We start from the raw sequence: 14,829 nt of genomic DNA on the forward strand, positions 1-14,829 counted from the left end.
GCTAGCTTAGCCACTTTTGGTGGACATTTAGGATTTAAACACAAAGGATATGACCTTGTTTCGAGTCGTTGTTGGGGCTTCCGGACCCTTGGATGACACCACACGAGCAGTATGGAGGCTTGTTATGTTTTTTCTGTTGTTTTAATACGTCTGAATATAGGTCACAAGTAAGCTACACTGTTTCCCCCTGAAACTCAAGAAGTGTTTTGTGGACTCAAACCCTTTACACATCGGCATAGGGGTGTACTATCCCTTTAAGCGGCAAAGTAACACACACAATATTGTTTAAAATATAATTGAGATTTCCCTCTAGTGAAACAAAGGGGCCCAGATGATGAAAGACAGCCCCAGAACAAAAGTACACAAAATAAGCACATACTGTACCTTCAGCCGTATAGTGCATTTGCTTGTTTTGGCACAACTGTAGGGCCGTTGCAAGTGGAAGGAACAGGAGCCTGCACAAAGAAAATATACAACTATTATACAAAAACAGTTGTGTTCATATCAGGGGCTCCACTCTTCCAGCCACTCCACTCTCCCTCTGAGAACCTAGTGTTACCTGAACCTACCATTCCCAGCCCTGAGTCCAGCCCCACAAGAAAGATCTGCATTGTATAAAAGAGAGGAAAACTAACCTGAGCTTGTGAAAACTCTCACAAAGAAGAGAAGAGGCTCTTTGTGATCCTCTGAGCTCTGTGTGTTTGGTCCTGTCCTAAGTGTTTCCTCCAAAACCGGTGCTACACAAAATCCGGCTTCCCCCTGGTGGTCCCTTTGTTCATGAGCCATAATGAAAATAGGACAAGTACAAACACAGACCATCGAGAAAATAATGTAATGAAACCAATTTCCTAATTCTGAGAGTTAGGCCAGCTATACTTGAGTTCTCCCTTCTCTTTAAATCCAGGAGGCCTTAAAGTCAGGGAAAAACTGTGATTTATGAATGGGTATCCTTAGGGCTGGTGCACATTAGGATGATCCACCTGGATTCGCCGGCTGGGGCGGGCTGTCCCTCTTCAAGGCCAGTTGGAGACGTTAATCTTGAAGTGTGAGGACTTTACAAAATAATTTTTATGCTCCAGAATGTGTCATAATATGTTTGATATTTAGGAAAATTGGCTGAGCATAAACCTGCATAGCCAATTATTCTGAGCTGACCGGGAAGCATCACGGTCCATCTTTGTTTTTCTTCTGCAGTCACGTTTGATAACCTTACGTTCTATGAGACCCAAGTCCCTGGAATTGTCTTTCTGAAATTGTTGCCTAAGCCCGGCAAGTGTGTGGTCTTATGGCCAAATCCTCTAGTGTGTGCGTTCTGACGATTATAATATTAAAAACTGGTTAAATCTGTCATTACGTCTGTGGTCTCCAAGGTTGTTAAAATTGTTTAAGAGTTAGAAATTCTCTAGTGTGGACCAGGCCTTCGATATCTTAATGTTGTACCTGCTCGTCGATATTATCATTCACTTATTTACTACTGAAAATAGCTCCATTCTCTCTGATTCCTTATGTATTTACCATATTTATTTTAGCAACTGCATCCACAAACCCTCAAGCTAAAACAAGTGATCCAAAAAACATTGACAATAATCTCGATTGAGCACTGAGGCGGAAGTATTTGTTCACTCTTCAGACTGGTTTTAAGATATTCCCAGAAGAAATATTTGGAATACCTGAGAGTGTTTGCTGAGCAGTTATGAAAATAGTTCAATATACCGAACATGCCTCTCTGCAGTGTGAAACACGCAGAACAGCCTAAAATGCGAAAGCTTCGGAAATGCCACCCTTGGTTACAGTTACTAAGTAGATAAATTCATCTAAAGAGACAGTTCTGCTTGTTTGTGTGTCCGTTGGCAGAATGTATGACTTAAGTGGAACATTTTTTACTTGGCGGAAGAAATAAGCAAATATTTTGTTGTTCAGTCGTGACAAACTTGTAGAATACAGTTGAGTGACTTTCCTCACAGCATGGATGCAGACAGGACATTTGAGTGAATGTAATGCAAAACATGTTCATTCAGATTTGTATCTAAAAGAGGAGCTGGTTTATGACATCTGCCAAGGAGATTATGTTTTCATCTGCATACGATTGTTTTTTTAGTTAGCAGAATTGCGCAGAAATTACTCGAAGGATTACCATGAAACTTGGTGAAACGATGTGGTATTGGTCGAGGATATATCTCAGGATAGTATGTTTCAGTTTCAGAACATACACTTTTCCCACTTTCTTCAACATGAGAGATAGAGTGTTTACCATCTTTCTTGATTTCTTAGCAAATAATTTATGGATCTTGAAAACAGATCAATCATTTTTGGGGACTGATATTTATGAGTGTGCACAATTTGCTGCAGATACAAATAAAAATCTGAATCTATTGAATTTAACAGTGGTTTCATAAAGGGACTGTTGGGCGTTGATGGAAGTAAACACTCTCTGAGTGCCATTCTAGTTTGTTGATCTTATTGAAAATGGGGGTATTCAATTCTGACTAGAGCTAAACCCAGGATATATCGTTTTAGCTATAGCAGAATAACAGGCAGCATGTACTGTATGTATGCGCAGCTACATATTTTACACTAAAGACACAGTTAATCATGTGGGTATTGTTATGTGCTTTATGGCTGCCGTCACTCTTTGACATTGGGTGAAATATTATATGGGCAGGTCGACCACAACTTGATATTTTTCCTACCGCCTTGGAAGGCTTTTAGACACTCTTGGGACGACTGCCAAGCCAAGCAGACCTAATCACACTCACCTTTTAGTTTTTATGACAACTGAAGGTTACCACAGGTTCTCTTTCATGTTTGGATGGGGAGGGTGAGATGAGGGGTATTAAATTGCAACATGCAACTTCACCACTAGATGTCACAAAACTCTACACACTGAACCTTTAAGTTCAGGTTACCGGGAATCAAAGTGTCAGCACAATGGAAAAACAATATGAAATTAGATATGATTTAATTATATCTTTTGAATCACCAGAATAGAGTGTAATTGATCAAATTTCACAGCATTTAATATCTTTAATAAGGGCAAACATTGTGACAAAATATTTTTTTTCTTTGGTCAGTCAGTGTCTTCAATAATAGGGACATCATTTGAACAAATTCTTGCATTTTCTGCAGGCAAGCCCTGCCCTCCTGGGTAAATAACTCCATCTAAATAAGCCATGAAAGCTCCCTCTCTCTGTGTCTCTGTTTGCTGGGTGTGGTCGGCACTGGCAGGATGTCCAGACATAAACAAGTCAGCGGATCAGACTGGACGGAGAGACGGGCTGGACTGGAAGAATGGACAGACAAACAAGCAAACAACAAATTGGCATTATCCCCTCATTACGTGACTGCACTTATGGAGAAAAAAGCATTTCAATCATTTTTTTTTTCACTCCAGCTTCACCCGTACACCTCGTACTCACTCATCAACTCAATCACCCTGCTCTTGCTCACCACTTAAGCTCGCTCTCTCGTTTGTGCTTATTTATCTCTCTCCTCTCTTTCTCTAAATGTGCAAAAAAATCAGCGCTTAAATGTCTTCACTCATGTAATGGCACACATCCCTCTTTTCCAATTAGTGCCTGCTAATGACTGATTTAATAGCGATCGTGTACTTTTTGCCCCAGGGACAGATGACTGTAGTAATTGAGGCACTGTACACAGCCCTCAATGTTCTGTCATTCCACTAATATGTTCTCTGCCTTCAAAAAGGCCCAATTAACCTTAATTCTTCATCAGCTGAGCTTGTGTGAGAAGAGAACGCAGGGTTGAAAGCAAGGATTTTTGTTGTTGTTTAAAGGAGATTAGCGACGCTTATTTTAATTGATGTTCTGTAAACTGAATGGTTCATTATAATTGGGGTGCCTCGGCCTTAAGGACCTGTTTCTTTTTTTACGCAGCTCGATGAGTCTTTTCAGCGAGAGCTTTTGAATAATGTGGTAGAGGAGGTTCAGCGTCATGCCACGTTGCTACGGTAACCACGTGCACTATACTCTGACATAAGGATGCTAAATAGATTGGTTGCTTTCAGTCTTCAGCTGGCGAGCGACTCCATGAAGCTACTCCCCTACAATGCTTTGGGGCTGAATGCAGAAGTCACCATGCTAACATGCCAACAACAACAATGTTAATGTGTTGATGATCTGCAGGTACAATGTTCCCTGTATTAATTTAGCCTGTTAGAATGTTTATCCCCTTTTACAGAAGATAGCAAACAGTAATAATAATAATGATAATAATAATAATTAGAAAAATAATAATCTTTATTTATAAAGGACCCTTCAAAACACAGTTACAAGGTGCTTCACCAGTTAAAACACAAAAAATCAAGATACATTTTAAGATCAAGCAGCATGTGAGCACAGAAAAGAGATTCTCATCACATTTCATGTCATAATAATGAAATTATGACATAGGCATGTTTTTGTGAGACATGCAATTCTATATACAGTTTTATTTTTGGACCCTACTCCTCCATCCCCTCTGTTTGTCTTTGTCACATGGAATATGAGACCTTTACTTTGCTTTTCACACACACACACACACACACACACACACACACACACACACACACACACACACACACACACACACTCATTACTAGGTACAGCCGGGTACAGCCAGCGCTGAAGCATCACATGAAGTTTGATTCACTAACATCAGGTTTTTTTTAAACTGGAGACTTATATATCCTATTTCATTTCATACCAAAATAAAGTTAATATCTTATTGTTCTTTGGATAAGAAGAAGGCAGCAATGCCAGCGGAATAAGACGTGTTGCAAATTCTGGGTCACAGGAGTTAGGCAGAGGTCCGTGCTCTGAGCTTAGCACGGACATTACCATTAACCCAGGGCTTTTGGTTAGGGAAAGTCCTGACACTGACTTTAGGGACGACATCATCGATGCATTTGGAGATATATGAAGAGACAGTGTCTGTGTATTCGTTGATGTCCCCATCCGCTGCAACACAGAACATCTGCCAATCTGTTGATTCAAAGCAGTCCTGGAGAGTGCTAACCGTTTCAGAATCTTTCTTGTCTCATGCAGGAAATGATTGATCCAAATTGGAATTTTTATCTTTAAGATATTAATGAGGATATTAATGAGGAAATATCCCAGTGTTACTCCACCAAAACATTTCTTCCATTCAAAAAAAATACATTTGTGAAACAAGACGATTTGCTAAGAAGGACTTTTGTTGTTGTGCTCACTCTGTCTGTATCGCTCACTCCATCACACCCCTCCCAGGTTTCATCAGGCTCGTTTAAAACACTTATAGCTGCTGGAGCTCTGTCAGGACCTGGCGATGAGAGAGAACCTGTCTGTTTAATGGTGTGAGGGGGGCCGTCTGGTCGCCCCACTCTCTCATCCCGGGCCCACAGGAAACTCTTTCCAGTCTGATAAGGAACAGAACACGTTGCCAAAGGAGCCAAAACCCCGCTGACATTATCCCAGTTCCTCCAGACTTAATGCTTGCTGTGATTATAATGCAGGGGAAGGGATATGGCCCAATTTGCCCTCTTTCATGACTTGTTATTTATATGTCTGGAGCCTTTGGGTATGTTACCAATTAGCATCGGGACGGCCCAACTTAGTTTACTTTGCCTGCATTATAAATTGCGGACTGGATTCTTATTCATCTTTTGAGGGCGGAAGTCCTTAAAGATTCGATTAATATCTATTTCAGAAAGCAACTGTTGAATTTATTGTACAACCTTTATCTATCTTATTAAACCGATGCAGCCTGACTGATCAGTAAAACTGGAGCCGGGGATGAAACGTGTATATGAGGTGACAACCCTAGTCAGTGTTCAACTTGTTCTGCAGATTCCTCCTATGCAGGATGCTGACGACGACAGGAGAAGTCTTGGCTCCGCTGAAGCACACTGGCTGTGAGCTCTGCAGATGGACACTGGCTTTGTGCCAGTGCATTGACTTACCAAGGCTAGACATGGCTCCTGATAATATTGTGGCATATGGAGCTCCCCCTATAAATAGTTCGGGCTGATCTGAACTGGACAGCAGGCCCACAGACATCCACAGAGTCTCATACATACATTCTCACCGGGCTGCTTCAGAATAAAGTTGAATCTGACTTGATAAAGAAACTCAACAACACAATAGGGAGACATGATCGTCTGGTTTCTGACGTGTTTTTGACCAGCTGCCAGGCAGAAAGGCAGCTTGAAGAATGTCTCTGCTTGGGAGGGGGCATGCATGTGTGTTTGTGTGTGTGTGTGCGTGTGTTTCTGTGCGGTGTACTGTACATGTGTGTTGGTGCTCACTCCACTCTGGGGAGCTCCATCCATCATTATGTGTAAGAGCCAAATTGTTGCCAATATCTCTGTCCACTCTTCCAGTCCATTCATTCTCCATCTAATAGGTCCATCACATAGTGTAAAGATTGATATAGTCCATATCCATATAATATACACCAGACTTTCAATTTCAGCCTCGCCTCTCTGCTGCAGTAGTATGGCTAAAGTGGCTATTATTCATTAAGTGTCACAGAATCAGCCTGCTGACCTGAAATCAGTTTGGACTTTCGAGATGTAATGAAGCAGATTTTTATTCAGGAAGTTCACTTACTGCTGGCAGATCTAATCTTGTATACGTTCAGCCTTAGGACCAGTCTATAGGGCTTCAGTGTGTTATGCACACAGATACTGCGACAACTCCAGAGTTAGTGATTTTTCTTGCAGCAGCTCTGCGTAGGCAGAGGTAAGGTCAATTGGTACACTGCATGCACACCCAAGGCACGAAATACTGATGAGGGTGAACTCAAACTTCATCTTTTGCTCTGTATTTTTGTACATTTATTTGTGTTTCTTTTCAAACGCTTTCGTGTAAGCTATGTATGTATGCATGTATTGATTTTGCTACTGGATACAGGGCATTCTTCTTTGAAAGTAACCTTTGCTGCTGTGCTATATGTTTGTATTTTGCAGGCGTGCTGCAGGTCAGCGGGATGCGTATATACACATATGGGGAAATGGAGGCAGTCAACGGGACGGACGCTCGTCTCAAGTGCACATTTCAGAGTTCCTCTCCTATTAATCCCAAAACAACTATCATCTCGTGGAGCTTTAGACCCCTCAAAAAAGGCAGAGAGGAATCGGTGAGTGTGTTTGTGTGTGTCTGTGTGTATATGTGTGTATGTGCTTGTGTGTGTGTGTGTGTTTGGAAGAAAGAGCGATCAAACCTCAAACCACCCGCATTGTGTCAGGGCGGATCCACCCCCTCAACCAACTGAGAGAGGAGTTGGTGAGTCATCGGGCTCCCTACGGAGTATCTAAGACAGCCTGTGTTTCTGTACGTATGTGTGTGAGTGTGAGTGAGTGTGTGTGCGCATAATGAGATCTGGGTTCATGTCTTGTCTTGTCGTTCTATCTAAGAATAAAATATCCTCCTTCCCCAGCAGCTCTAGCCTTTTTTTTTGCTGTGACTTGCTGGCTTTTTGTTGCTAAAAGCAAATCTGCTCTTCAAATTCCACCTGTAGGTGTTCCACTACCAGGAACGACCCTATCCTCCTGTAGAGGGCATTTTCAGGAAGCATGTCTCCTGGGCCGGTGACATCATGGGCCAAGACGCCTCCATCATAATTAAAGAGGTCAAGTTCACTTACAACGGCACTTACATCTGCCAGGTCAAGAATCCGCCGGATGTCCACGGATCAGTTGGAGAGATTCATCTGCGTGTCGTCTCCACAGGTTGGCAGATTTAGTCTCAGACAGTAATGTATTTATGTACAATATGAATATTGTCTTGTTTTATTACAGCCAAGAACTCTGGTCATTCCAATACATGTGCCAAATTTAATGGCCAGCATTATTCGACTTTTAACTCAACCCTCCAAAATATAAACTTCATGCTGGTGCTAGAGGTGAGAGGAAATGTTAGGGTGGCACCGTGGTCATTGGGATTTATCCTCTGAGGGCCATGAATGTGTGTATAAACAGTGGTCCATACAATATTTCACTCTGGACCAAAGTGACTGACCAATTGGTTAAAATTTATTTTTTCGTGAATGTATAAAAGACAATCATGTGTAAATACACAATGAGCAGTAGCAACATATCTCAGTCTGGATTCCTTTCTTTCCTTCTCACCTACAGCCTCTTTCTCCCAACTTCTACATCTGGCTTTGGCCATCGCGGGCGGCATCACTGCAGTGGTCCTCCTCATCATGCTCATCCTGTACTGCAGGAGGTGCAAGAAACGGAGACAGAGGCAGCCGGAGGGGAGCGAGGAAGCTCCCCGTAAAGAGAGAAAAGATCCCACTGCGTGGTAAGACCAAGAGAAAGACAGAGGGGGAGAGAGAGAGAAACAGGGGGAGCCACACATTCTCTCTCTCTCTCTGTCTATCTCTCTCTCTCTCGCCGTCTGACTCAGGGCATTTCGGGGTCGGTGGCTCTTTCTTGGGGCATGGGGCTCTATTTCTAAACTGGACACTTTACTTCCTCCCTCCTCTCCCACCGCGATTCCGGCCACAGCTCCCAACCTGGACCAATCGATGGGCAGCTGTCATTAAAGCAGAAATAAAATGAAGATGTGTCCTTGGGTGGAAAGCTGCAGTATGTCTGTGTATCTATATGTCTTTTCTCGTTCAGCTAAGTGGACTTCCAAACACATTTCCTGTTTAGACTTAATGTTTTGATGATGCAGATGTAGAACAGCAATTGTAATTTACTTCCCTACTAATACATTTGAACCCCTCCCACATACCAATGCAGTGCAAGTCCTGTGTATGATACATTATTTCAACAAAACAATAGAAACTGTGACACAATAAATTAACAGGTTCATAACTTCATAACTTCGTAATTTCATTAACCACATGACAGGAAACAAATCAAAGATTTTTTATCAACTTTAGTTTTGGTGGTCCTATATGTCAGCTATTCAACAACATTTCCATTTTGTTTCATTGCTTAAGTAGTATCGCTGTATTTTGCTAAGATCCTGTGGTGTTATAAGAATGTTTTTTGTAGCTGCTGCAAAAGAAAGCAATCAAGACATGATGATGATCATTTGTTGGAAACAGACATTTCATACTTTTATGAAAAAAACTAGCACATAATTAACTGCAATAATAATTCTACATTTTATTCTATAATATTTACATTTAATATAAGTTGCATTTTCTTACCATATATGAAGGCCTTTTGTCTGTTTCAAACAATGAGCTATTTTGTCATTACTGCCTTCTTCTGGACATGCGGGACTTCTTTGCTTCTATTGGGTTTTCAGATCTCTCTGTTTTGGGTGCTATACTGTTTACCTTGCTGTGGTAATGTTTGCTCCGGACTCCAAAAGCCAAGCCTCTCAAGGAAAAGTTGACAACTTGACTGTGATCTTGTTACAATCTTTATTTATTCAGACTCCAAACCGAATCTTTGACCGAAAAACTTGGCAAAGGAAGGAAATAATTTTACCCAAATCAGATGAAGATGGGTAAACAGATATTTTAAGCCGGCCTTTGCTCTCAACATGGGACTTAACCTTGACTGATTTCAACCCTTTGTCCCTTCTGGTGTGTGTGTGTAGCTGTCTGCTTGTCTTTGTCCTCTCCCTTTGTGTGGGACTTATGCTCATGCATGTATATAAATAATTCACAAATATGTCAAGCATGAATGCACATCGCTGTGTGTGTGTGTGGTTGTGTGTTATGTTGCTCATACCTCTCCTTGGTGGATATCTCCCTGTCCAATCTGTGCGTTTGTCCCAGCCACCCATCGAGGGCCATACACCTTTACATGTCAGAGACGTCCTTAGAGATTGACAGCTCAGATGGCATGATCTCAGAGGCCAGCACCAATGACCCGAGCTCCTCAGAGGACGAGGGCCCGAGCTCAGACGACGAAGACGACGGTGACGATGACTCCGACTGAGGAAGTGGCCACAGAAACAGCAACACTGATGTGAAGATAGCCAGTAAGCTCGCTGGAGGGAAGCCCAGATGGCACCCTTGGATTTAATTCCAGGGTTCTGCTGAGTTGAGGCCAAATGAAGAGAGTGCTGCTGCAGTGTCAGAGACTAGCACTTTGTTACTGAATTGGAGGAAAATGGAAAGAAGGTTCTGTTTAAAAGATTCCAAACAAGAACAAATCAATTTGAGGGATGGTTTTGATAATGATCAAAGCTTTTTGAGCAAGATTTAAACTACAACAACACTGCTATAGAGAGAGTCCAAAAATATTCATGTGGGGGAAAACATGCTGGATAAAAGCAGCAGGGTTTATGAAGTGAGGGGCGTGACGATCCTGAAGCTGGTGCGGCCACTGTCGTGAATGAGAAAGGAGTGTTACTGTGTTCGATAACTGTCTGGTCTTCTCAAGGGTGATCTTGTTAAGTGTCAGAAGTCAAAATAGAAATCAGCTGTAACGAGGAATGGATTTCACCCCAAAATCCTGGCATGGAAGTACTGTAGCCTGAGGACCTTGTTGGCTGCTGTTACAGCCCTTTATATTTAAATGAGCGATGTTTGCTGAAATTAGACACCTAGCGTAAAATGTGTAATTGTCCCCTAAATTATTGGCGGCCCACAAGCCGTGGCTAAAATGCAATCTTAAGGAGCAACCGCGGCAGTTCATGGAATGTCCACTCAAAGTGCTTTGTTCAATAATGAAATGCTCAGATTGTTATTCTTGGAAGAGTCTGGCAACATTACACATGTCTTTCTTAAAGAGAAAGAAAGAGAAGTCCCTGTGAACCGTGCAGCAGCTAATTGTCCCTCCTCTGTTTGTTGCCGCCATTTATTGATGGAAAAAGCACTTTTATTGGACATTTCGTGGACTGTCGCACTTGCCCAAGGAGATTACTGGAGTCGATCTGCTGGATGGATTCCAAAAGTTTTTTTTAAGTGCAAATTTTTTTACACACGTTTATGACCCAGGTTGAAAAGTAATCGAATTCCCCTGTAATGGACGAAGACAAGACAAAGGAGTTTTTAAAATCACCGTTGTCCTCGTAAGGCAAAGGGCCTTACAACTCTTCCCATCAGATGACCTGGACTAAAAAAGCATTCATATAATGTTTCTTATATTTAGCCTGGAGGCCCAAATACCTGATCGGTGCGCTACAAAGACGCAAATATGTTGTGTTGAGTTGTGTTTGGGAGTGCACAGTCAGATCTGAAAACCCTTTGATGCAAAACGTCCTTGAGAGCCTTTTCCCGCACCGTGCATCTGTGAGTGCATCCCGTCTACTAACAAATGATTGTAACTGTCTTCTTTTTGTGACAGAATTTTGTACTTGTGACCTTATACTGACCAATATGTTTGTAGATTTTTCTTTCCTTCCTATTTTTATAGATAATACCAGAAGTATTTTGTACTGTTTTTTTTAATGTCACTGTTTGATTTAGAGATTTTATAAGGACAAGGTTTTCTAATAAAAAATGCCTTTAAATCCTCTGTTTTTAATCAAATAAATGTCACTACACAAAGTCGATCAGTGCACACACACCAGTTGGCCCCGGACGCAAACAATCACACACAACTTGACGTGATTTGACAGAACTCATCTATTATGTAAGAGAGGAAACTCATTATCCAGCATTTATTATGCATCATTATTTTAATGTTCTATCTCCAGTTGTGTGTCTGCAGAGCTTTGCTTGTTTACCTGTTACAGTGGGAAATGTTTGTTTAATTTGTTACAGGTTCAATATATATCACGTTAGCTATGCTGCCTGTGTGATTTAAGTCTGATTGTTGGATGATATCGTTCATGCCCATGAATATGTTGCCTCACACCTTTGTGCGAGTTAGTGAGTGAGTGAGTGAGTGAGTGTGGGTGTGTGTGTGCATTGATCAAAGTCTGTCCCTCTGGGTCCAAATTTAGTAACTGAGTGACAGACTGTGTTTGTGTGTGTGTGTTAAAATGGGGTCAGAGCATGGACGACTAACACTCAAAAGAGGGACAGGGTAGGCGAGAGGTGTGTTTATCCAAAGCTTAATAATTACATCTGCAATAATGTTGAACTGGTTAAACGACAGTGATGTTTCTAGATAATCTCATTTAAATCACCAAAGCTTCTTTGGATTTATCTTACAGAGCTGGAACAGCGGCCTTCAAATGATTCTCCCTCCTCAATAATCAACCGTGTCAGTGGGTGTGGAAATGAACATGTTCAGATGTTCAAGGCTTATTTTATTAGCAATCATAAGAGCTTTTGCTTCAAAAAAAGTATGACAGTCATATGAGTTATATTTTCTGTAGCATAGCCTGGCTAATCAGGTTAGGCGTCAATGTTTAACACAGAAAAAAACACAAGTCATTATCTTCATTAAGAACATTATAATTTACCCAGAATGCAGTGCACCTTGAGGTACATTTTGTATTTTGAGTAAGAATGTGATTTTATTTCCTTGATTGCAACTGTGTTATCATCACTTCTATCACCCAACTCAAACAGAACCACACCTGTGTGTGACACATTCTTTCCTGTTCTCTTGGGGTTGCCAAAAGGCATTCTGGGATATGTAGGAAATCAGACTGGGGGGAAAAATGAAAATAATCAGTACTGAGCTATCAGGTGGAACACCAGCTCAATATTAGCTATTGCTTCAACCATTATCATTCCTCATGAAGTTTTTAGTACTTGATATCCCATAAAAAGGGAACCATACATTTTAAATTTTAACCATAAATGACTGCATCTACCCATATTTTTATGTATATCAACATCCAACCATTTTACTGTCACTTCTCCAGTATGACAGCAATACTCCTGAGAGAGCTGTTCTCAACCATTCCTTTTTCATGACTCACTTAATAAGGTATTGTTCTCCATTTTGTGTTTATTATAGCAACACATGCAACCATTTCCCCAAAAGAATAGATATTAATATGGGCTTTGTTTCATAAAGAAAGGAACGGAAACTCTGAATATGTCCTTCCCGCTCCCTGTATTACTGGTTATGTGTCTTGCTTCATCTCTCTCTCTCCTCTCTCTCTCGGTCCAATCTGCATTCCACACTTCAGGATAGGTCTTACCTGGCACAGTATTGTGGAGGAGCACTGAAATCCTTTGCACACCCTCACTTGTGTGCCCATGTCTACTTGTACTTATATCTTTGTGAGGACCATTTTGAGTAATGACATTACATAGTGAGGACATTTTGGGAAAGTCAGAATTTGGGGGGAATGTGAGGACATTTCTGGTCGTAAGTTTGTCAAAGGGCTCTGTGAGGGTTAAGACTTGCTTTTAGGGGTAGGGTCAAAATTAAGTTTTGCCTCAGAGTTAGGGTAAGGAATTATAACCCTAACCCTAAGGAATTATGTTGTAATGCTTAAGGTTAGGTTAAGGGGCTCAGGAATTAATTATGCCAAAGAGTGTCCTCACTAAGATAGTAGTACACGAATATGTGTATGTGTTTGTTTTTGTTTGATCAAGGTATCACTGATGTTGTGGGGACCTAAATCTGTTTAAGGTCACATTATGGGAACTCCTTAACCTGTTAGGGGGAAAAAAAGAAGTTCCTATAATGTACACCCTTTACATTCTGAGGAAGACATGTTTTAAGGTTAGGTTTAGGTCAGGGTTAGGCAAGTAGTACACCAAGGTTAGAGTAAGGTGTGTGTGTGTGTGTGTGTGTGTGTGTGTGTGTGTGTGTGTGTGTGTGTGTGTGTGTGTGTGTGTGTGTGTGTGTGTGTGTGTGTGTGTGTGTCTATGTGTGTGTGTGTGTGTGTGTGTGTGTGGGTGGGTGCACAAAACACAAAAGCATGAGCTTGGAACAACAGGTTTGCAGCAAGTCAACTCACTGGCATGTACTGTACCTATGAGACCAAATGTTTGACTGACTGACAGATGCAGCTCCCTACGCACATATACACACCCACATGCACACAAACACTCATCCATTCAGTCTTAAGTATAGGCTCTGATTGCCTCGGTGAGTCGTATAGAGCGGAGCCTCTTATAGCTATTGAAGCTGCTGAGTAATGCTGCCTCACCTGTTTGTGACAGGCAAAACAAATGTTTCTCTGCCTGTGAAACCTTTAAATTACCCTGAGATTACCTTTTCATCAACTATTTAGCACATAGAGGGCATATAAACAGATGAATAAACTGCAAGACTCTCAGGATTTCTTTTGAAAAAGGATAATTGTTGCCCTCACCGTTATTAGTCCCCTCTAGTGTTGAAAACAGAAGAAGAGGTCTCTTGTTGATCAGAGTCGCCAGACAGCCAGCGAGTGGGGAGAGCCTTCATTGTACAAGACGATTTCAGCTGAAACTGAGAACATGCTACTGTAACCAGACAGAGAACCCCTGTATTCACTCTCACAATGCACAACACATAGTAGATCTGTGTGAACATATCCAGGTAAGAGCCATAGGACCTTATCTTCCAAACAGAGGATGGGGCGTCTCCATCAAATTAAAGCAGATAGTGTTATAATATGGTTTAACACAATGCAGCACTGTGCAACACAGTAATTGCGAATGCTCCCTCAGTATCTATTCAAGCAAAGAGGAAGTGATATCCCTGCCTCAGCGTGGGAATTGTTACAAAATATTATTAACAGGTACAATGTAAACACTGTACTTGTGAATGGATGCAGGGAGGTGGACGCCTGTGTCACTCTACCACATCTTTATCTCATATAGCAGAGGATGTTCACAAAGGTTGGCAAAATAATTTTGATTTGGAAGGAGCCAAACACCTAAATCAAAGTAGGGTCAGGTAAGAATTAAAGAAATGTGTACTCTATTACATCTGGGAGGTTGGATTTGTGTCAAAGGGTAACAGATAAATAATTAACAGTTTATTTTATCCTCCAATCAAATCTCACAGAATTAATTTTCACATGGTCATATAGTCCATTA

The 14,829-nt window shown here is 41.4% G+C and overlaps 1 protein-coding gene across 1 annotated transcript; it reads left to right on the top strand.

The window, feature by feature from the left end:
• Positions 1-5,838: 5,838 nt before the first annotated feature.
• LOC133003639 (myelin protein zero-like protein 2) lies at positions 5,839-9,886 on the top strand. Its single transcript, XM_061073425.1, has 5 exons — positions 5,839-5,887; positions 6,944-7,113; positions 7,495-7,705; positions 8,111-8,282; positions 9,724-9,886. Exons 1-5 carry the CDS (start codon positions 5,839-5,841, stop codon positions 9,884-9,886), a joined length of 765 nt encoding a protein of 254 aa, XP_060929408.1.
• Positions 9,887-14,829: the final 4,943 nt, after the last annotated feature.

The sequence above is a fragment of the Limanda limanda genome, chromosome 6 (genome assembly GCF_963576545.1).
Source record: "Limanda limanda chromosome 6, fLimLim1.1, whole genome shotgun sequence".
Classification (NCBI taxonomy): domain Eukaryota; kingdom Metazoa; phylum Chordata; class Actinopteri; order Pleuronectiformes; family Pleuronectidae; genus Limanda; species Limanda limanda.